The sequence below is a fragment of the Stegodyphus dumicola genome, chromosome 9 (genome assembly GCF_044657685.1).
Source record: "Stegodyphus dumicola isolate Sdum_Otavi_A_Nest chromosome 9, ASM4465768v1".
Lineage (NCBI taxonomy): Eukaryota > Metazoa > Arthropoda > Arachnida > Araneae > Eresidae > Stegodyphus > Stegodyphus dumicola.
Genome location: NC_140776.1, coordinates 30,861,617 through 30,885,130, shown reverse-complemented (window position 1 = coordinate 30,885,130; position 23,514 = coordinate 30,861,617). Strand labels below are relative to the sequence as shown.

The 23,514-nt window shown below is 30.4% G+C and overlaps 1 protein-coding gene across 4 annotated transcripts in view; it reads left to right on the top strand.

Annotated features, from left to right (window-relative positions):
• The window catches only part of Oatp30B (Organic anion transporting polypeptide 30B), a 104,409-nt gene that overhangs the window by 41,165 nt on the left and 39,730 nt on the right, over window positions 1–23,514 (top strand). For all 4 annotated transcript variants that reach the window (XM_085823326.1, XM_085823328.1, XM_085823327.1 and 1 more), the window contains 8 exons: window positions 1,419–1,560; window positions 4,579–4,727; window positions 6,406–6,568; window positions 7,400–7,593; window positions 14,136–14,320; window positions 16,453–16,657; window positions 18,336–18,500; window positions 19,962–20,042. In XM_085823326.1, coding sequence (XP_085679452.1) covers window positions 1,419–1,560; window positions 4,579–4,727; window positions 6,406–6,568; window positions 7,400–7,593; window positions 14,136–14,320; window positions 16,453–16,657; window positions 18,336–18,500; window positions 19,962–20,042 — 1,284 coding nt within the window. The remainder of the gene's footprint in view (window positions 1–1,418; window positions 1,561–4,578; window positions 4,728–6,405; window positions 6,569–7,399; window positions 7,594–14,135; window positions 14,321–16,452; window positions 16,658–18,335; window positions 18,501–19,961; window positions 20,043–23,514) is intronic.

Genomic DNA, 23,514 nt, shown 5'->3' with positions numbered 1-23,514 from the left:
TTATATGTATTTTCAAGAAGCAGTTTGATAATTTAATTCATCTAAACAAAAACTTTTTTTGGAACTACCACACATTAGCAAAATGCTTTTGGATTTTGATATGCGATGAGAATGAATTGTTCTTTATGTCTGACATTTCGCAGAAGAACTCCCATCTCGGAGCAATTAATTTTTGTTAAATTGTTTATTATTTCATATTTTTATTTCAGTTTATCTTCAGGAGAGAAAGTTTTTTTAATCTCTGCTTATTTTGCAAGTTCCAGCTCAACTGTCTTATTTTATTTGTTTAATTATAACATGGCTGTAAGAAACGGATTATAAATTTATTTAAAGTTCATATTATTGTTTTCAGAATTAATCATTGGCATTATCTTTGGTTAACCAGGAATAGATTAGGCTATAGTACATATCATTCAGTGAGATACTGTTTTTCATCAGATCACTTTCTACGTAGTTCAGAATGTAAATGTTAGTTGAATAAATTTCTCATTTTATTTGAATTTAAATAGAGTAAATTATAGTTCTGCATTTTGGTTTTCATTTCCCATGATTGTAATATTACTTTTATTGTTCAAGTTTTTAACCTCTTAAAGCACATGTTTTTGTGACAGAGAATGAATATATAGGTATAGTGTAAGTTAATTTTTATAATTTCAGTTGTGTGTGTGTGTGTGTGGGGGGGGTAACTAGGGGTTGAGGGTGAGGTAAAAATAATGCACTACCATCCTCCTTTTAGCTCAGATTGCAAGGAGAGCTAGCAAAGTTTTTTGAAACCTTTCCTTTAAAGAATCACCATTATTATTTTTCAGATAAGAGACTCGAATACTGAGGAATTTTTTCTCTTTTCTGCTCACTCTTATTCCTAAATTAGGAAAACCCAAAAATTGCTATATCTTAGCTGAAGTAATTGTTAAAGGATGGAATATTAACTTTTGAAAACACTGTTTTATATTGAAAATAAACTTTGGTAGCATATGTTTTATTCAATCACAAAACAGGAATGGAAGCAAAAAATGGAAAAAAGATTTTCACAAAGAATAAATGAATTTCTTTCAGCTATAAAAATTTAAGAACATTTCATTTGTCAATAATTTAATAATATTTAAAAAGAAATAAGGGCTAAAATGTTTAAAATGATCACAGCAGAGGTATAAATTATTTTGCAAATGTCTAGTATGTTTGAGTTAAATTAGAAAACCTATTTTTTTGGGGGGGGGGGGTGAATTTAGTTTTGAAGCTCAAGCTTTTTTTGTTTGTCACAAAGTTGCGTTTATAATTTTTAGGAGCATAAAATGATTAAAAATTTTGTTTTTCATTTTAGATATTAGAGTCTGTTAATTGCTTTTTATTTCCCTCTTTAATATGTAGTCGTCTTTGTTTTAAGAGCTTGTACAAATTTTGTTTTTATTCTATTTTAGAAGATCTTGATCTTCGGGAATGTGGAATACTCTCTTGCCGTCCACATTTCTTGCAGCGCTTTGCGAGTATCCGAATATTTGTCTTCCTGTCATGTGTTTTAGTTACTGTTCAACAAGCATTGTCTTCAGGTTATTTCAATAGGTATTACTCATAATATTTTATGCTTAAAAATAAAGTGCTGTTTTAATAGTTTATTTTAAATTAAAACGTGGTTTTCAATTGTATCACTTTTCTGTATTTTATATTTAGAAGAATATAATGTAAATTATCCCTTTAATGGGAGGAGAAATGTTTTATTATTGTAACTGAGTATATGATACAGTAAAATACTCTTAATAGCTCAGGCCAGTCATTATAATTAGATTTGTATCCCATTCTTTTAAGTTTGTAAAACATCATCATCCTAGTTATTATTGGATATACAGGGTGAACAAAATCCATGAACTAATTTAACAGCTTGTTGTTTGGGAATGGACCAACTTATTTCTTTGGTACTGGTCACTCTTTACAAGCAATTTTCAGAGTTTTTGTCACAAGTGACATAAGTTATACAATCTCGACATGTTACAAAATAACCTTTGCTTTCTCCCTCTAAATTTCTCAACTCTTTTATCTATTGATAATTTACTCATTGATAAGACCATGTTGTAACCTATAATTACTTTTACCTGTTCTGTATGGGGATTTGCCAACTTTCAAACAATGCAAAATGTTATAATTTGGCAGATTGGCAGAACCATTGGTTCATTCCTATTCTTGCAATTTGCGAAGGATCCAAAGTGAACTGCTGGCCTTGCAAAATGCGACACCATGAAGAAAGCATTCAAACAGCATGAAACTTTTGCTTCATGTATATACTGCAATCAACATGTTCATGTATCAACTCTTTACTGCAAATGATTACAATTTCAACACATGTGCACATCATGGGCGACTACAATGCTCCTTACAATCTGTATATACAGGGAGGAAAGACTGCTGTTTTGAATAATGTCAATTGTTCTCATGTGAGATTTTTTTTGTGTATGCAGCTTTAGTATACCTCATACAGAAAAATGTGAGCAAGTATGGAATCAGTGAGTGCAGGAGGGAATAATTGACCTGCAAGAGCATTTGCAACTCTCTGCAGGAAGATCGACATATTTTACGCATGGAACTGATGGAGCGCACTGCCATATCTGCAACTATATCACAAAGAATGCAGTCTGTAACACAACATTCGGTATTTGCTGAGTAATTTGACGTCATTTACAGTACTGTGAACTGTATGCTAGACCTTTAAATCATAGAAGTCTGTATTTGCAGTGATGTACTGAATGGCAAAGATGGACATCCAAATGGCATGACATTGTGTTTTTGAATTAATGATGCTTCTGCCTGTGGTACCACGAAGGTCAGGTTAGAGTTTGAAGAAACTGTTTAGAGAGGCTGCACGACTGTTTTGTTATGCATTGTCATACTGGTCCTGCATCCAGTGTTATGGTGTGGGATGGTACTGGATTCCAATCCTGTGCTCGCATTACCAGTACGCTTACCAGCCAGTGCTCTTATCTGTAAGATCTTGCAGCTGTTTCTCCTTCCTTACCTTCAGCACTTTCCTGTGGCCACATTTCAACAGGATATTGTGTAATCACATGTTGCATGCTGTGTTCAGGCTTTCGTAGCTACTGTATCGCATTGTTAATCCTGGCTTGCCTGTTCTCCAAATCTGTTGCCCATTGAACATGTTTGGTCAATGACTGGAGAATGCCTATCCTGGCATGCAGCAGTGATGTGTAATCAGATGAACTTTTGTGTGGAGGCAGCATGGGCTGCCATTCCCCAGCAACATATCTTTCACTCAATGCTGCTGTGTGTAGCAGTGGTTATTTACAAACATGGGGCAACACTCATTACTGATTCTCTTATATTTTATACTTCAAAGAAGGCTGTATTTGAACTTAACATTAATACTGTGTATAACCTCTGAAATTGGCTTTGAAATTTCTTGTCCTTCTCTGTGTTGCATTTTGGGTAGCGAGCAGTATATTGCAAATCAAGCTCTGTATGGCAAAATTAGCCAAGAAATTCTTTATGAATACCCATAAAACAAGTAAAGAAAGCACATTCCTAATCTTTCACTACAGTATTAATGACCAGAATAACACCAGAAGATGTGCATTACTAGGAGCACTGAATGAATTCCCCTCATTTTTGTTTGTTAATTAACTTAATCTTATTCTTAAATAATTATTATTGAAATAAATGTTAATAATAAATGTTTCATTTTCTTAATAGTTGATCTCTCCTTCCAATTTTGGCTCATCCTATCCAAAATTTTGTATGGCCCTGAATGCCTTCCTCCTTCAAATTTGCCTGCAAATAATCAAATTTCATTTTTACCATCTCATCCAACCTCCTATCCCTACAAATTAGCTGTTCAGATGCTCCTCTCTTTACTGCTGAATGGCTCCACCTTCACAGCAAAATGGTTTTTTTTCGCTCAACTCTCAAAAGGACTTTTTGAAATGATTTTAAGTATAATTGCTTGTCAGTCTACGTGTTCAATACTAAGAAAATGCTATGCATATCCAAATTATGTTTTTTTGATTTTCACGTACTCTATACAGGATACTTTGGGACTTGCAACCATGACTTTGTCACCTGACTAGATGATGTCTGGTTGACAGTCCTCCAACTCTGGTCAAATGTAACTAATCAGTATATTGAGGTACATTCCAGCTGTTACTGTTTATTCATGGAATAAAAATGGTCTTAAATTCTTGTAATGCCAGCATCGATACCAAACATTCATTTCATGCTGTCCCGCTTCAACTCTGTTGCAACATGAAGATTTTTGGATCATCAATTTATGTGTATATTTAAACCAAACAAATTATTGGTGAAAAACTTTGATATATATGTAATGACACCAAAAAAATTTACAACAGTAAAATCTCTACCTATTTTTGTACCTATAAGTTGTTTGTGGACATCTACATTTGTACATACTCAGTTTTTTGGAGGAATAAAAATTGCATTTTGATATTGGTTTTTATAAATCAAACTTTGCTTTTATAAATTTCAACAAATATTATGAAATATCTGCTTTTAATGTTTTATGTATATATCTTTGAAGAATATGAATATTAAAATGTAAAGTTCCTTTTTCTTTTGCAGTGTTATAACTACTATTGAGAAAAGGTTTGATATTCCCAGTCGTGTTTCTGGAGCCATTGCAAGTACTTTTGAAATTGGTAATTTACTTACCATAATATTTGTCAGTTACCTTGGCAGTCATAGACATATACCTGTCTGGATTGGTAAAGGTATGTTTATTGTTTCAGTTTTCATATTTCATACCCATATACCTTGTATTGTGCCTTTTTTAATTGCTTAATATACTGGCTGAACCTATGTCTCATTTTATTTTCATGTTGGAAAATGTGATACCAATTGATCCTTGCTCCTGAGTGCCTTTTCATTTTAATAAAAACCTGATTTGATTCTGTTTGTGTAAATACTTCAGAATGTGCTTAAATATTAGAGACTAAATATGCTTGGAGACAAATTATGGAAATGTTGTTAGTAGTTGATGTGTAAATACGTTAATTAGAATTTGCAAGTCCTTGCCAGTCTGAAGTGTGTTTCTGTTCTATAGCATTAATTATGGTTACTAAATGGAAATGTTAAAAGAGGCATATGTGTGCATTATCATTGATATTCAGGAATAATTCATATTCATTAAAATGGGTGAATTTTGCACAAGAAAATTAGAAGTAGAAGTATATCAATATTCTAATGTCCATTACTTCTTTGTGTATCATTTATATCTCTTGGCTAAGTAAAAAAGTTATAATTTATCATATAAGACCGCGTTGTCCAACTTATCATAGCCCATAGTAGGAATACCGTAGTAGGAATCTCTTTACTGGTTTGAGTAAGAGTCAGCAATCGTCATCTGATCGAGTAATGTCCAGGTGTTAATAGTTCTGGTTCATTTGGATCACTGAAACATGAGAGAGAGGCCAGGAGTTGATAATTGCCTGTGTTTCTATCAATATGATTTCCAGTTCTTGAAACAAAACTAATATTACTTCTTAAGAGTCTCCTTAAAGACATCTTAACTGACTTGACTAAGCATTGCCAAAAGCTGCACCAACAGGTAGCACTTTCAACAATAAATTTTCATTTGAACGATAACTTCAGAAGTAAATTTTGCTCTTTTTCTCCTTTTATGGTTTTTCACAGCAAATTCAATTCTTGGTGTTCCTTGTGGAATGAATGTCCTTGCATTATAACTATATTATCTCACATTGTCACTGCAAATGCCTTTCCTTCCAAGAACCAATTTTCTTTACTAGCAATTTTTACCAACACTTTCAATTTTTGATAATTACCTTTGATCCTGTGAAGAATAATCATTGAATCAGACCAGAAATAAAATCTATATATTTCAGAAGTTCCAAGTTGTTTCGAATGTGCTAAAATAATCTGGCTCCAACAAGACCTGCAAGAAGCTCCAACTTAGGTAATGTAATTTCATGCACTGGTGCAACTTTTGATTTTGAGGCTACTAAAACTGAACTAGATTTTCCGATCGCTGTAACATAAATAAATCGTAGCTCCATAGGCACTTTTACATCCATCTTCAAATCAATAAGGTTGCCAGTTAGTTAATTCATCATTTTTTTTTTTTTTTTTTTTTTTAGTTTAAATAAAATGCCATGGGTTCGGTCAATTACTGCATACTACTAGTCTTCATACTAGTCTTGATATGCTTTCACCAAATCTGGTGGTAAAGGTTCATTGCAGTTCAGCTTTTTTCCTCAGATTTCTTGAAGTATCATTTTGACTCTTAACTGTGAACAGAGATATAAGTTATTCCGATTTGCTCTGAATTCTCTGTACAATTATGAACAAAATATAATTCAATTTTCTAATTTATTAATTTATATTACTTTCTAATTTAAACTTCTTATTTGAAATTATTATATTTTGTTACAGGTATTATTGTTATGGGTATTGGTTCCCTTGTATTTTCTATTCCTTACTTTCTGGAACAGCATTCTTCTGCTATTTTACTAAGGAATCTAACTCATCCCATGGATGAAAATACTTGTCAATTACCAGCTGCCACCGTCCAGTCTTCTCAAACGGCACATACAGGGTTTGTATTTGAAATTCTGCTATATATTGCTTTTGAAAGTTAATTACACATAGAGTAATAAATATTTGTTTAATGTGTATTTATTTATTTTACGAGCAATGCAGAGTGTATTTTTCAAAACTTCTTATGCTTTTTAGTGATTTAAGCTATAAAAATTATAATATTAATGATAGGAGCTATAAATATTTAACTTTAAAATGCAGTGATATTCACCTTTAATGGGTTATGTGCTTCTAATTCTTTTTCATTTTTAAATATTTTGATAAGTGGTATAATATAGTAGTTTAAATATTTTGATAAATATATGGCATTAATGGATAGTTTTCTGTACTAGCAAGAGAAGTAGGCAGCTTTGGAATTCATCAATTTTGCCCAGTAAATCTATATTAAAACATCTTGTGTATATTTTTCAGTATTGATTAAAAAAAATGTATAAAGACCTAAATAAGGTTATTAGGGAACTCTCTTATGATGACCTACTGGTATTTCTGAGAACACGAACAAATATTGATAATTATATTGTTATTCTTTAAGCTTTTTATCTCTCTAAAGTAACCAAGATCATAAAATATTTATTAAGGGAAACACCAAAATGTCTAATTTCACTATCAAAATATTTTATTTACTAAGCGAAATCAAGGTCTTCCTTCCAGTTCTTACTATAACAGTAATATTGTTTATATGTACACTTATTTAATTTAAAAGGAAATTAAAGAGGAATATAAGTAGGGAATTTATGGTAGATGAATATTGCCTCAGAATTACAGTTTAATACAACTTTCATATACTATAGTTTTATATAATAAAATGAAAAGTATTTGTGTTTTATAGGCACTTTATTAATCCGCCTTCGCATGAAACTGACCCAACTGTATGTAACGAAGGAAGATCTTCCAATACTTTGTATATTTTAATTTTCATGATAGCCCAGATATTAATAGGCAGTGGGGGAACTCCAATCTTCACTTTAGGAACAACATATATAGATGACCATGTGAAGAAAGAAAGCTCTTCTATGTATATTGGTAAGCTTTTTTCTTTTCTTTCCCCTATTTTATAAATTTATATTTTGGAAGCAAATGGATTATTATTTATGATTTGTGCACTGGCATTGTTACCGAAGTGATTATTTTATTAATTCAGTAAATAAAATTTCCCCTTTAGTTCATTCTAAAATCAAGTTAAGAAGCAACTTTAGATTTGTGTAGGTTTTGAATACAGTTTTGTAAATATTATGGGCAATCTGACATACCTCCTTTTTCTTCAGGAACGAAACAAATTTTGTCTGTCTTTTGGCTGTTAAATCCAAGTTCAGAAATGATTTGATGAATTAGCCACATACATGACCAGCTGCCTAAAGCAGTTATTATAAAAAAGAAAAAGATATATAATGATTTAATGAATCCAGTTAATATAATTTCATGGGTCTAGCTAGTAATTGATAATGATTAAATGTATCTTATTGCTTTTAAATCGCTGAGTTTATTAATTAATAACAATAAATTTGAAAGAAAGATGAAATATCTTGCATTTCACTAAACGGTAAGATGGTTTGTGGAAAATGAAAATATTTTATGTTAGACAGTGGCAATGCATTTCTTTGAATTCTTTTATTAAATTTGAAATACAAATAGCATTTTGCTCAAAAGTAACATTTTTACATCACTGAATTTTCTGATTAAATTTGAGATGTAAAAATTTTATGCTTTGCCAAGTGGCAACATAAAGCTTTTATATTCCTGAGTTTTTAATCCCAAGTTTCTTAAATTTGCACAATGTGAAATAAAAAAAAAATCAAAATTTGGTCATCTTGGGGCATATGATCCAGTAGAGGACTATGCATGTTCAAAATCTGGTGGCTGTAAATTCCACCATTTTTCTATAATGCAGTTAAATTTGAAAGACAAGTATATTATGCATTGCTCAGTGGCAACTTGCTTCTATTATAATGCTGAGTTTTCTGATTAAATTTGAAATATAAATATCTTACTCTTTGCAGAATGGCAACACAGAGCTTTTAAACCACTGAGTTTTTAATTAGAAGTTCCTTAAATTTGCATAAAATATGAAATAAATAAAAACAAACTCAGAATTCAGGCTTCAAGGTGTTGGAGTGGAGGGCTATGTGTTCAAAATATGGTAACTTTGTGTGCTATCATTTTTCCATATGTGAGAAACATACATACATACATACATACATACATAAATAAATACAGATTCTTCATTATTTAATAGTGGAGGTAATCTCTGTGCATGAGTTTGCAGTAGCAGCTGCAGTAAACTTTCCAATAATTTATTTTAGAAACACTTTCTTATTCTGAGATACTATATAACCAAAGCCCCACTCATCTTGAATATATGCTGCTGATTTCCTACCACATTATTTACAATCAGTGCAGTTTTTGCTGAACTTCCCATATTGTGGATATGCTTTTGCTACAGTATTATATGAAACATCCAAACGTTTTGTAGTAACGAAAAGTGCCTGAAACCTACAATTTGCCTGTGAACAAGCTTACTTAAATTACTTAACCCATGATAACTGACTCTTTTTTGATGTATGAAACTCTTAATTTTGAAAGTACTATTCATTACGTACTTAGTGGAATTAACTGGCAATCTATCCTGTGATACTGAACAAAAGGGCTTATTTTGATTTCTTAAGATGTTTTATAACTTGGTTACATGAAGAATTTCTACTTTTTTAACCATTTCATTTTCCTGTACTTTTGGCCAGTTTTAAAACTAAGATTTAAAATGCATTGCCATCTTGGATGGTTTCTCTTGAAAGACTTGTAGCAGAAGATGACATTGTAGTTCGACCCAAGTTCCCTTCTTCCTTGTTAACATAAGTTAACATGACTTCATTTCAGTTTAGCCAACAGTTGAATCACACCTAGAAAAGCACAGGCTTTTTTATTTGTTCTTAGTTTTGTGCTATTCAACCTCTACAGGCATTATCAGTTTGTTTCTTTTTCCCTTTATTGGTAAACCTTAAGCAAGGTTCATCTAAGTTCTGGCAACCCAGTTGGCTTCCATTCTTTAAGCAATTGAAACATTCTGTTGTAGGAAGGTTTAAGGAAAGGCATGTTTGTCTTATATTTAATTTTCGTTGTTCTCAATTTAAAATTTCTCATAATTAACTTAACACTGCTCCAGCAGTTTATGATTATCTTTTGGCATAAATTTTCAAAATTCACAAAAAGAGTTAATTTTTTCAATAGTTGAGCCAGTCCCTATATTAGGCTTTATAAAAGTTAATTTTTTAAATAATTGAGTCAACCCTTGTATTAGGCTTTATATAATTCGACTGAACAATTTATTTTTCAACTTTGAATAAAAATTCGATTCAATAATTCTTGATTTAGAATATTTTTTGATTTAATTTAGTTTGAGTAAATAGTTTGTTTTTAGCTTTTTAATGTTTTTTTTTTAGGTTGATTGAGTACAAATGCATGTGGGGAAAAGATCTGAACATTTGAAAACTTTTAGAATTTTGTTTTAAAATGAAATTTTGATACTTAAAAGTGGTTTTGAGTTTCAAATGATTCAAAGGAGCAAAACAAGTATTCAGAACTCACTAATCAACTTGGTTTAAGGCTTCAAAACATTTTTCTATGGACAAATTCTGTTTGAAGCATTAAACAGAGGAGATTAATATATAATTATTCCCTTTTTGTCATGTACAATGTTTTGTAATTTAAAAAAAAAAAAATTCTGTTTTCACAATCTAATTTTTATTTAAAGGTTCCGTTTTTGAACATTTCATTAATTTGTGTTTATTCAGTTTGGTAATTTTAACCCGGAGAAGAAAGCTTAGACCTTCATATAGAAGGGACAGAATTTTATTCATTTTTGTTCTGACTTTTATTTTTGATATATATATATATGTATATATAATTCATCAAGCTTGTCATCTTTCTGGAAAGTCTTTGATTAATACTTACATGTTCCTATCAAATCTGTATATAATAGCGTGTCATCCCAGTGTATGAAAGCAGGTTATTTTTATGAATTTATTATGCAGTCTTTTTTAATAAGCAAATTTCTAAAAACTGTGAAACTCCAGAAATGCTGCTACTCATTTTAAAGCATTTTTCATTGTGCCTATAGTTAATTATTTTTAAAACAAGGTAGTGAGAAATTTATTTGAAAATATATCTGTTAATGTAAGTTAAAAATATAAACAATACATCATGTTCACTTTCAAAAATATATATTATTTTCTTTTAGCATTTACCAATTTTGATCTTAGGACATTTTTGGAACTACGGCACCTGCTGCTTGAAATCACGCTAAAGGGTATTTGAATTTATTAAGTGCTTGAGGTTAACAGATGGCAATTTGCATATTACAAACTGATATCAATTTTAAACTTTTGAAGTAAAATTATAACTAACAGCTAATTCACTAATTAATCCAAAAGTAATTATTAAAGATTATTACCAAAATCAATTTATTTATGAATTAAATTTTTTTTTTCTAAAAATATTATTATAATTACATTCTTGGTGAAATTTTATCTCTTACAAGCATATTATTCTATCTGTGTTTGCTTCTTATTGTTTAACAATAGTTTTTCAGTGGTATTTTTTAAAACTGTGGATAACTTTTTTGATCAGCATTTTCCAATTCAAGAAAATTTTGTTTAGAATTTTCAGCACTTTTCTAGACTTGATGATGATAGCATATCATCACTTTTTTCTGTATCCCTTTCACTGTCAGTTTCTGCAGTTCTTTTAACTCTTTCTTAGTCAGTTTTTGCACTTATCATCTGAATATTGTTGTGAATTGACCCATGTCCTAAATATTAATATTCATAAATTCCCTTTTGATGTCTAAACCATTAGCTGTAGTTTGCAATTCTGAGGCTTCTTCTTCATAAAATCCATATTTTCAAAAACAGTTTTTAACTGATTTTAAGAAATTAACACTTTACACAGTATGCATGGCTTCTCGAATTGGTTGGTAATCAAGAAGGTGTACGAGTGTTGGTATTTGAGATAGTATCCGAGTGTTGGTATTCCAGAAGGTATCGACTGATCTTTTTTAAAATTCTTTGAATGTTTGAATTTTCACAAAAGTCAATTCTTTTTATTTACTAAGCATCTTTCTGTAATTACATATGAAAACTTTTATAATACCTTAAAAATTAAAGCTTGAATGTTAGAAATTGTTTTTTCAGGAAGCGACACTAATGTTTTTCAGAAAGAGATTAGGGATGTGTGTACTGCACATTTATTTAACTAATAAAGCTAATTTTTCTTCCACTATCCGATTTTAGAAGACATTCAGTAAAAATATTATTTGTCATCCATGAGCTCTTGTTTCTCTGGAAATTAAATTCTTGACTCCTTTCAAACATAAGGATTTTTATGTCAGTAACCAGTTCTGTCTTCCTAATTGTTGGTTCAATATTACGCACTAATAACACAATAACTTATTTCTTCAATTTCTCAAACCAACTGCTGTTTCACTTTTAAATAATAATGTGTGTTTTATAATGTTCTGTAAGTCAGCCCAAGTAAAACATCTTGTATCCAATTATCAGCTGTATGATAATGTGCTTCTTTCTTCTCACCATGCAATTTCTGATAAACAGTGTTGGATTTCTCTTTCTCCATGAGTCATATTTGAGTCTGTATAAAATTCTCTCCTAGCATTTTAGTAGGAAAGCTGTAGAAATAGAAGCAATTTTTAGCTTTATAGCTTGAAACTATTCTAGAAAAACAATTTGAATATCTTTTGATTTTCTTTCTTTTTAGTTAGTTCTTCATTAATTATAAGTCCTTGTTCAAGTAATTTGCACAATGCTATTTAGGAAGCATTTCACAATTTTTTTAATAATTATGTTAATAAAATGAGTTAATCTCAAAGTTTCAAAAAGAAGAATTTGAATGTACAAAACTTGAAAGATGGGATACAGAAGTTCCACTACCACATCCTATCTGTTGGTATTCAAGAAGGAACCTTTACTCATTTATTATGCCTTCAGAGCAGTGGTTCTCAACCTTTTTTGCTGTGTGCACTCTTTTCAGCATTGCTGGATTTTCCCCTCCGCTCCTTTTGAAAACTTGTAATATATATGCAAGATATCTAAATATGAAGAAAAATTTATTAGCAAATTAAATTTAATTGGAATAGTCCTTTAAATTCTTAAATTTATTTGCATACATCGCCTCTTCAAAGCTCCATGTTGTACCATATTAAATCACACTTTCCCTCCAGTAAAGCAATACGAAACCTTTTTCTCAGTTGCTGTTCAGGATTAAAACAAAGACTTTCCAATCTTATAAATAGTACTGCAATTTACTACACATCTTCTTTCAGCACTTCTCCTTCCTGCTGGCAATGTGTTGCTTAGCCTGTGCTAGCTATTCTCCCTAATATAAAGTGTAAACTGCATCTCTAAAATTGTGGGGCATCTTTAGCACCCCCTTTTTTTTTCTATCAACTAAGAAAATATGTGCCAAGAAATTCAATATTACCGTTTTTGTTAAACTTTCCAATTTTATAAATAGTACTGCAACTTACTACACATCTTCTTTCAGCACTTCTCCTTCCTACTGGCAATGTGTTGCTTAGCCTGTGCTAGCTATTCTCCCTAATATAAAGTGTAAACTGCATATCTAAAATTGTGGGGCATCTTTAGCACCCCCCTTTTTTTTCTATCAACTAAGAAAATATGTGCCAAGAAATTCATCACTCAAAAAATAAATATTGTTACTACCAAACTTGCATGCTTCTTTCAAAATTCCATTTGGACATACACTACACAGCAATTTCCAGTAACCTATGTAGCGGTTTTTTGCCATGATTAAAAAGTAAATAAACACCTTTCCTAATCAAGCTGTGGTCTAATATTAAGTTAATTTTCTAACATGTTTTATAAAATTAAATGACAAAAAGCATGGGAAGTGTTGGTAAATACTAAAAATTTAATAAAAGTAGCCCCCCTTTCTTTATATATTTGTAAATTAAACTAAATATTTAACAGTTAAATAAAAACCTGACTGCATCCCCCCCTCTAAAATTCCTCCTCATAAGGAAATTCACCTCTAATTGGAATCCCACTCTAGAGCACCGTTTTTGTTAAACTTGAAATAAGGAAATTGTCCCGCTGAAGTCCAGTACAGACAAAGAAATCTGAAAACAGTGTCTCACAGGTACAGATACTGGGGTATAAGAAAATTTAGGTCAAATCCCTTTATTGAAGTATTACGTACCCAAATGATAAAGACATGGCCCACAATACATTAAATGCACGAACTGCGGAAATCTTTGTTAGTAGGATTTTCTGATGCCGAATAATGTCTTTTGCCAATCTGATTTTAATAAGTGGAGAAGATGAGTTTAATATATTGCAGTTTTTTTATTGATTAGTATGTATTTCTTTGGTTCCAGGAAATTTGAACGTTAGCCGAGTTTATTGGCTAATGAGTGGCAGGTACCGTAGGTCATATTTGTACTATGCTTAAGTGTATAATATTTTCATCTTTAATTGTTAACATGTAATGAAAATAACTCTTATTTACAAAATTTTTAAACTTATTTTTAATTATTTCAGGATGCATGTACAGTATGGTTGCATTTGGTTTAGTGTGTGGCTTTTTACTTGGAGGGTATTTGCTGTCCTTTCATGAAGATTATTTATTGTACAATACTGTGCCTCCAAATTTATATCCTGGTCACCCAAGATGGATTGGAGCTTGGTGGGTAGGATTTGTCATATGTGGCATTCTTCTTTTGTTGGTAAGTTTATACTCCTGTACAAAAATATAAAAAAAAGAGATTATTTTAAGGATCTCTGTTCAGAAATCTGAAATTGTGTGATCAGATAGAATTTTTCAAACCCCTTAAATTAATTTTTAGAGTTGTATTTTGTAGTGAAGGAAATTGTGTATCTTTTAATTGTGCTAATTAGAAAACTTGCATAGTAGATTCTGCTTAATGTGATCTTGTTTTATGTTATCATTGGGTATCGTTATCGAATTGCTAAAGTCTGGCCTGTTTATATATGGAAACATGAAAAATACTTTACTTATTTCGATCAACAATTCAGTTAATGTGATCAAAATATTTTAGAATAAATTTCTTAAAACTGAAGTAAAATTGCCAAATAAGATCAAAATATATTATAAAATTTAGCGAGTGACAGAGACATGTCGTCATGTAAGAGATTAAATTATCAAATAGCTTGATTTTGATTTTAATTAACCATTTAAAACTAAACAGAGTAGCATTCTGAATAACTATCAATTTTGAGGGTATTCAGACATGGGTCTCTCCTTCTGGAGGGGAAAAAAATCTGCAAAGTTCACCTTTTCCCCCCCCCTCTCTCCTAGGGATGTAATCCATGAAACATTTACTAAGGTTGCTTTATTTGCTTAATTTTTAATTTTGCGTTGGCATGGTCTATTTCAACAGGACATGCCCTGCAAGTATGAAGATTAGGGGTTCAGCATGGATCTAATAATTTCTAGAAACATTATGAACACCTATAAATGAACCTTTGCATTAAAGACTTTGTGAATGTAGTTCCTAAAAAATGTTTGTTTTTTCCTAATTAAAATGCTGTTTCCATTGGTATTTCGAAGGGCATTTTTTCCTCATCATTCAGTATTATCATTTGGTTAATGTTATCCAAGGTAGTTATGGACAAATCTGATTACATTAAGTAGCACATACTATATTTAATAAGAAGAATTTTTTTTTCTTTCTCTTGCAAATTCTAGCATTTTTCTGAGCAGAAATTAACACCGGCTAGTTTATATTTTTTTACAGTTAATGAAATATGCAGAAAAATTTGTGTTTATCAATTTTTTTTATATTTAATTTAGTACATATTTCTGTTATATTTTCTGTCTTTAGAACTTTAGTCTTTGCATGCAAAACTGGCAATTCCTTTGGAATATGTATAAAATGTACATTTAAAAAAAGAGGAGCTAAGAAAGGAATTTTATATGCTTAAAATGCTATGCTTCTTCTCTCTTTCCTCTGTAAAGTTTGCAGTGCAAGGGAAGTGCAAAAAAATGTCTGAATTGAGATTTTGATAAATCATGAATTGAAGGTCTTTGAATTCTTTTTATTTTTTTAAAATTTTTTGCCTAATTATTTAAGTCTTTAGTAATTCATACATATGTTAAACTTTAGTACATCTAGATTTAACATATTAGAGTGATCTAAAATATTTTATAGATACTTTGTTTTTGAAATATCACATTAAAAATATTTGGTTTTGAACATTAAAATTCTAAACTTTTAAGAAAAGTGCTATATTGGAAATTGTGTTTATACAAACATCTTTTCATCCCATATTAATTGGACTTGATTTGTTTTTAAAGTAATATTTCCCTCTTTTTTTAATCAAGAATATGGATTTTATAATAGTTGAAGATCAGCAGAAAGATTCTAGCATTATTTTAATCCAACTGTGTTTCTTCAAAGCAAAATGTGTAGTTATTTTCTTAGATTTCAAATTATGATTTCAAATTATTTATATATTTAGATGAATGCCAATATATACACAAGATTTTATGTAATTTTTTAAAGTAAATTTAGGTATATATGTATGTGTTCATTTTTTATTAAATTGCATATTGATGAAATTGTTTGATGTTTATTTTGATATTTTTATGCTCCTGTCCCTGATAAAAACCACTGAGCAGAAATTTTATTTAAGATTTTAAACAGTTTGCTTGTTTTCAGTTTTGTGAATTTTTTAAGCCAATAGTATAACTGTGTATCATCTTTTATATTCTTATAATTTTAAAATGTGAGTCAAGAATAACGTCTAAAATCATATTTGTAATTCAAATGGCTAAGTTGTTTTGAAATTTTAATTTTGGGTATTTAATTTAGAATAATATGTTTATTATTTTTAGGTATCCATTCCATATTTTGCTTTTCCAAAAGTGCTTCTGAGAGAAAAGCAGCGGTTACGTTGGGAAGAGAAAGGTGAATATTACAGCACTCGCCGTCTTAAAAGTGAAAGTAACACACTTGAGAGGCAAAATGGACAAGAGATGGTTACATATTCTGAACAAAATTCAAGAGAAAAATCAAAGGAATATGGCAAAGATATTAAAGGTATTATTTTAAGTTGTTATAATGATAAATTTCTGTTTAAATTTAGAAAATTATACCAGTTAAGATTCCATGATATTTTGATTTAAATAGAAGTCTGTATTAATTTTCTTAGTTGTTATTAGCATTGAAATAGTCTGCAAAAGTGCTGTTTTTGTATTTGGCCATAAGTAAGGTAAGATGGTATTCTTTCATATGAACTATGTATAATTTTAACTATGCAAATGACATCTTTTTTTTAATTATATATTTTTCTTAGAGTTGTATATTATTGATGTGCAAAAATTAATTCAAGATTTCATTCTTTGTATTATGATAACTATCTGTTATATTTATTTAATCATAAGATGCATTGCTTTTCATATGTAAATGCTTTCAAGAAGAGGTACATCCAGAATTTGGGATGACATCTGAGGATGTGTTTTTCTCTTTCTGAACTTTTATGTAGAAATTTGTGGAGAAAAAAGTGTTAACTTCAGCTGATTCTCAATTTTAGCAATCTGTTTCATACCATGAAATAGTTTGTAAAATTCATAGATTGTATATAGGAGTAGCATTTAGCAAAAACAAGAGAAGGGGGCATGTGTTTTACACCAACCTGTATTTTTTTAGATTCCATAAAATCACTATTTCAGTTGTTTTATACAAGGTATGCACATAAAGTAATGAGACAAAATCTTATAAATAAGAAAAAAGATTACTAAACTTCAAATAAATGCATCTTCTTCAAAATAATCACGAGAAAAGTCTATGCAATTTTTCCAGTGTTTCAAGTCATCGAAGCACCATTTATAGGCTTTGGAATTAATCATTCGTAAAACATGCATAACATTTGACTTAATAGGCAAGATATTTTCAAATATCTGTCCTTTCATGGCTATCTTAACCTTCGGGAAAGGGGAGGGAAAAAGCTGATAATAATATGGGAGTTGATTTATCACTGCAGTTAGTTGAATGTTTAGCATACAGACAATGATGTATGAGGCTTTCCATTATTATGTAAAAAAAAAAAAAAAACCATTACACAGAATCAACAACTTCCTTTCCAACTCATCCTGTTCTTTAATTGGGAAAGCATCTCCTTGTAAAAATACTGATTGAGACAAATAAGATTACAACTACAGTTAAGAATGAAAAGTTAGGAATAATTTGCTTGAAAGATTAGATTTCAGAGTGTGCTATATTATGGGTTCACATTTTTTTTTTTTTTTTTTTTAAATGTAGTTTAGTGTGTTTTTGTGGGTAAAGGAACAAAAATGCAAGTATTATGCAGATATTCTCTAAAAGTATAGATTAAAGATATATGTATACAGTAAATATTCAGTATATGTGCAGTGAATATAAATTTATACTCATTTTAATAAATATTGGAACATTTTTTTATCGGTATAACTTTTTTAATGTTTCAAATTTTTCTCTGCTCTGATTTGGAATACCTATGAAATAACCCACTTATATTATTATCTGAATATTTTACTTTAGATTAATAATTTAAATTTTTTAAATAAGTATAAAATATTTTGCAAGATTTTTTACATATTTTTGCATGGCCGTAATGGATTTTAATACACATTTTTTTTCTGTATTGTGTTACTTGTGTAATTCTTTTCTTGTTAGCATTAAATGTATTAAATGTATTAAAGGGTTCATGCATTTACTTTTTTCTCCATTTTCAAATTAGATATTCCTGCTTCAATGTGGCGTCTTTTGAGTAATCCTATTTATGTTGTAACTTGTCTTGGGTCATGTATGGAACTTTCTATTGTAAATGGTTTCCTTGTCTTCCTACCCAAGTACCTAGAAACACAATTCAGCATTGGGAAGTCTCAAGCAAGTATTTTTACCGGTATGCATTTTTCATTTCTTTCATAATTCTTGGTATTTTATTAAATCTTACTCATATCTGTGAATGATTTAATGCTGTAATTTTTAGATACTTATTTACATTATATTGCGAATAGCTGCTGGACATCCTTAAGAATGTCTTTATCAGAAGCTCAAGTGACAGAAGTACAATGTTGGTCTTACATTCAGTTCTATTTTTAACCTTCAAGAAAGACTTTTACTCAGTGTCTACAAATATTTGTAGATATTTTATGCCATTCCTGTTATAGCATCATGAAGAGCTGTTGGTTCATTTTGGTCTTTTAGTCTTCATTGAGCAGTTTATTCTGGCTTGTACTTGCTCTGGCTCATCTGAAATGGCTTAAGACCAGGGTTTTAAGCCAGCCAAGCAAGTTCATTCTCCTCCCATATTCCCAAACCATTTAGTTAGATGTCTGCTTTATAAAAGGGCTCATTATGATGAAGAAGTGGTCTAGTCTAAACTGTTGTTGTAGGTTGTACTGCATTGTCCAATAATTTTCTTAGCTCTTGACATTCAGGATTCTGGCCACAAAAACTATAATATGCCAAGGCCAAATGAAGAAAAATTAACCACATGAGATTCTATGCCAGTCACACAATCAGGACCCCAAAACTCCAGTAATAAGTGCTTGCCTTAGTAATTGCCATGTTCATCGTATTTTTTAGATCTCCTTAGTATGTAGCATATCTTGTTTATTTTTCAAGATGTTCATTGTTGCAGTATCCACTGGCAATTCACATAATTCCATTGTTTCTAATAATCATCATTCTATGTAGTGATCATTGCCAGCTCATCTGTGGAGTAAAGTACAAACAACTTTTGATGGTGAGAGCTGGCATCACTTCCCGAGGGCAGTTGAAAGTTTGTAGCTACAGTTTCTTACTTAGCTTATTGGTTTGATTTCACAACATATAAGTGATCTTGATTTGCAATATTTTTAGCTTCCCATACTGGGATTCAGTTTGGTAGCAAAATCTACCAAATGACTACCAAAACTGCCAAACTGAGACATTTAAAAACATGTCTTATACAATTGTCACTCGTTATTGCCTGCTGTATCCACAATTTTCCAGAATTCTTTATGGATGAAATGACTGAATTAGTGGTCATGAATATATGCCTATTTGAGCCTCACCTAGACTGCATCTGTATTTGTGTCAGTTACAGCAGCCTGATATATGCACCTAATATGAACTCCCTTAGACCATGATGTGTATCTGTGATGTATAAGTGATTCTTTGGTTCCATTTGTGCTGCCGTTAATTACTGTAAAGTATATTTTTAAAAGTCTGCAGTTTGCAGCTTTAGGTGAAAAGTTCTCAATTTCATTTTAGATTTTATCTGCTATTATATAAGATGATATTGAAGAAATGTACTTTTTCATGTAAATAATCATATTTGTAGTTTTTAACAAAAATTTTTTTGCTATGCATTTTTAAGGTGGAATAGCAATACCTGGAGCATGTGTTGGAATTTTTATGGGTGGTTATTTATTAAAACGCTTCCAACTGAAGCCTAAAGGTTAGTATAATTTTTTTAATATTTTTGAGTGTTCAGCATATTTTTAAAATGATTTTGCATTATGTTATGAATAAAATGTGTTTTTTTTTTTTGTGGGGGGGGGGGACATGGATGTTCTCAAAATTTTTATTTGCAAAAATTTATATTCAGGCAGTTTGCTAGTGAAATATAAACATGTATGAATTATGTCTAACTTCTAAGCTGATAAATTGTAGCTTGAGATGTATTCACTATTTTTTTAAGTAAATTTTGTTAAATAACTTAAAAGCTTAAGTTGTAAGAAAAACTTTCCGTAAGCAATTTTTAATGGAATGCTTAGTACGAGGAATTTGTATAGTTGTAACATCAGAAACTGAATTACCATTAATATTGAAGATCTAGGACTGTTGATAACCTTTTTTCTGTGTAAGTTAATGGTGATTTCTTCTTCACTTTATGCAGTTTCACTTTGCAAGAGTATTTAAATAACACACTGCTTTTGTAAAATGGGGAATTCTGTGTCGTCAGATCCAGAATCATCGTAACTTCTGTGATTACGAATTTCAAAAACTTCTGAATTGTATTACCTTAAGATAACATGTAGTTATTTGTCACATTGTTATTTGTGATACTGCATGTAGTTAGTGTGAAATTAAAAATAAGAAATAGTTTCGTTTGAAATAACAAAGCATTTAGGACTGTAAGGGAATAAAGTTTACAAAAAGAGCTCAATTTTAAAATTTGTTTTACTAAACATTTCTTTCAACATAGAGTGTTTATGCAGTTTCATTTTTTTAAATTAATATCTTCTCTTTAGCATGACGTAATTTCTTGATGTCATGGTAAGGAGAAGATATTAAGACAAAATTCCATATGTAATTGCCATTTCAAGAACTCCCACTTAATACTAAACTGAAATCTCCTTATTTTAAACAACCTATTTTGATCATCTTCTTTATTACTAGTAGCAGAATTTTCAGGATTTAAAGCTATGCTATTAATTTTGAAGTTTGTTAATTTGTTAATTGACTTCAACTGGGGCATTTTCACCATAATGAAGACTTGATGTTATGATCTTCATGTAGAATTTCATCATTTCCATTAATTGGAAAATTTCGCATTTTTTTCCTGTCAAAAGTTCTATCATGGTGTTCCCCCTCCTCATTTTGTGGTATTTCGTTAGCAGTTTGGTTTAGCTTCTTTCGTAATGCAACCATAGTAACATATTTATCGTGTGTTTCATGAAATCGTTGGTCTCTCTTTCCAAGAAATGAACAAAGAACTATCCTTTCCTTCACGAAAAACTTATTCTATTCTGCACAATGAAAGGTTGTGTTTGAATAGCCACTTTGTTGTATAGAATTATTATGTATTAACAGTGCATAATGAATATATTAATTTACAGTGAATAATGACCTTATAATGTTAAAAATTTGAGAATTAATTTTTAGTATATTGTTGATTAAACTAATTTTTTGTTTGAATATGATAAAGCTCTTATTATGTTGGGGCTACCCTTGTTAGGGTCAAGGGTCGGCGGACTGCTGCGTTCTTGCCCCCTTTTTTTTTCCAAGCTAAACATGTGGTTTGCTCGTTTGGACACCAAAAAATATTTTGTCCTTTCAGAAGAAGAGAACATGTGAACTTTGACTGAATTACTGTTGAAAACATTTCATGAAGCTTTGTGTGCAAAAGGGTATGTCACTTTAAAAAGGGGGGGTCTAGTTTTCTTCGAAATTTGGAAATTAATTATTGCCGTTGTTCTGGTTGGCTAGAGAAAGTTCACGTTTTGTATTGAATTGGATAGATATTGTGAGTCAATAATGATTTTAGAGGCGGTCTGTATTTTGAGCATTACCGAGGTTTTAAAGTTGTTGTCCGAGAGGCAGAAGGAAACTTTTAGCAGTTCTTCACCTTATTGAAAATTACAAATAAAAGAGAGGACTGAATATAAAGTTTTTGACCATAGATCAGCGGCGTGGTCAAAAACTGTGGTCTGCAAGTCTAGTTTTTCGGCGACTCGAGAATTGGGTTGTCACACTTCTTAGCTGCCTCAACCATGAATGGAAAGTCACATAGGAATTACTTACAGTGTCAATATTCTCATAGCTGATACAATGAATTTTTGTTGTTTTGGAAAAAGTGCTTGCTAGCTGCTGAGGTTTTAAGCTTAAAATTTCAGTTTTTTTTTTTTTTTTTTTTGTGTGTGTGTGTGTGTGTGTCTTAAAGAGTTGAAGAAATTTCTTGCTTGCTTGAAATGCTGAAAAAATAGATAGAAAAAATAGATGTTTTTTGATAGAAAGGATGATTTTGCGAAGTAAGGACGATCATTTCTAATTTTGTGAACATCTTAAGGAAAATCATTTCTTTGTTATTCTGGAAGACTGTGCATTTGGAACTGCGATGTGTGCAAATTTCCATTAAAAGAAAAGCTCTGCTAGGACGCCACTAAAGAAAGGAAAGAACGTTTATTATTCTTACCATTCTACCTTATTAATCTTGAGGAATGAATAATCAGCCAAGTGTTTCGATTATCTAGGACCCTATTTAAGTAGATCTGGTAGCTACAGTTCTGAGTGATCTCATTTATGGACCCTCATGTTCTGAAATCTGTGAATGATTTATTTTCACTTGCTTTTTCTTTAATAATAAATTATTAGGATTTTGGAATGTTAATTTCTAAGGCATGAGCCATCATTTTAATGTTGGATGAAAATCTGAAATGTGGCTGGTCACGTAATTAATAACTGAGATTGTGAATTTTAAAATGTTTAATTGATATAACCTAAATCAACTGCATAGATAAGGGAAAATCTTAATGTTTCATAATAAAAAGCATCTCTGATTTAATTTGTATTATATTAAGTAATTTAATTACTGAATTTTTTGTTCAGTGATAATTATACATTTATGATAAAGTATATTAGTAATTTGGTCATGATTTTGAACATCAATTGTAACACTGAGTAATTTTTAGATAATGTTTTGTAGGAGTAGTCTGGCCAACTATCTAAAATTATAATATTCTAGAAAATTTAATAAATGTATTTAATGAGTTAATATTGTATGTTTTATTTGAGTTTTATTTGGCGGTCTTACGCAGTCAACCATATGATCCTTATGGAAAACATGGTTCTATACAATTCGAACCTGAGTAACTTAGTGGGTAGTAGAGAAATTAATCTTAAGTGTGTTGTAACTATGTGATTGGATTAATTATTCTAAAATGAACTGTTGCTTTGACTTCTTACTTGTTGGATTTATCCCTCCTGAGTGTTTTGAGGTGTTCTGTGTTATATTGAAATGAAAAGTGTTTGTGGCTGTCTCTAGAATTGTACTGAAATTTATGTGTTTTCGGGAAAGTTGGTGGATTTAGTTTTATTTTATTGAGAGGTCACATTTTGAAGAATTTGATACTGAAATACATTTTGCATTTTGTTTAAACATTTTTTTTTTTTTTTAAATCTTTGTTGCAACAAAACACCAGGGAGGA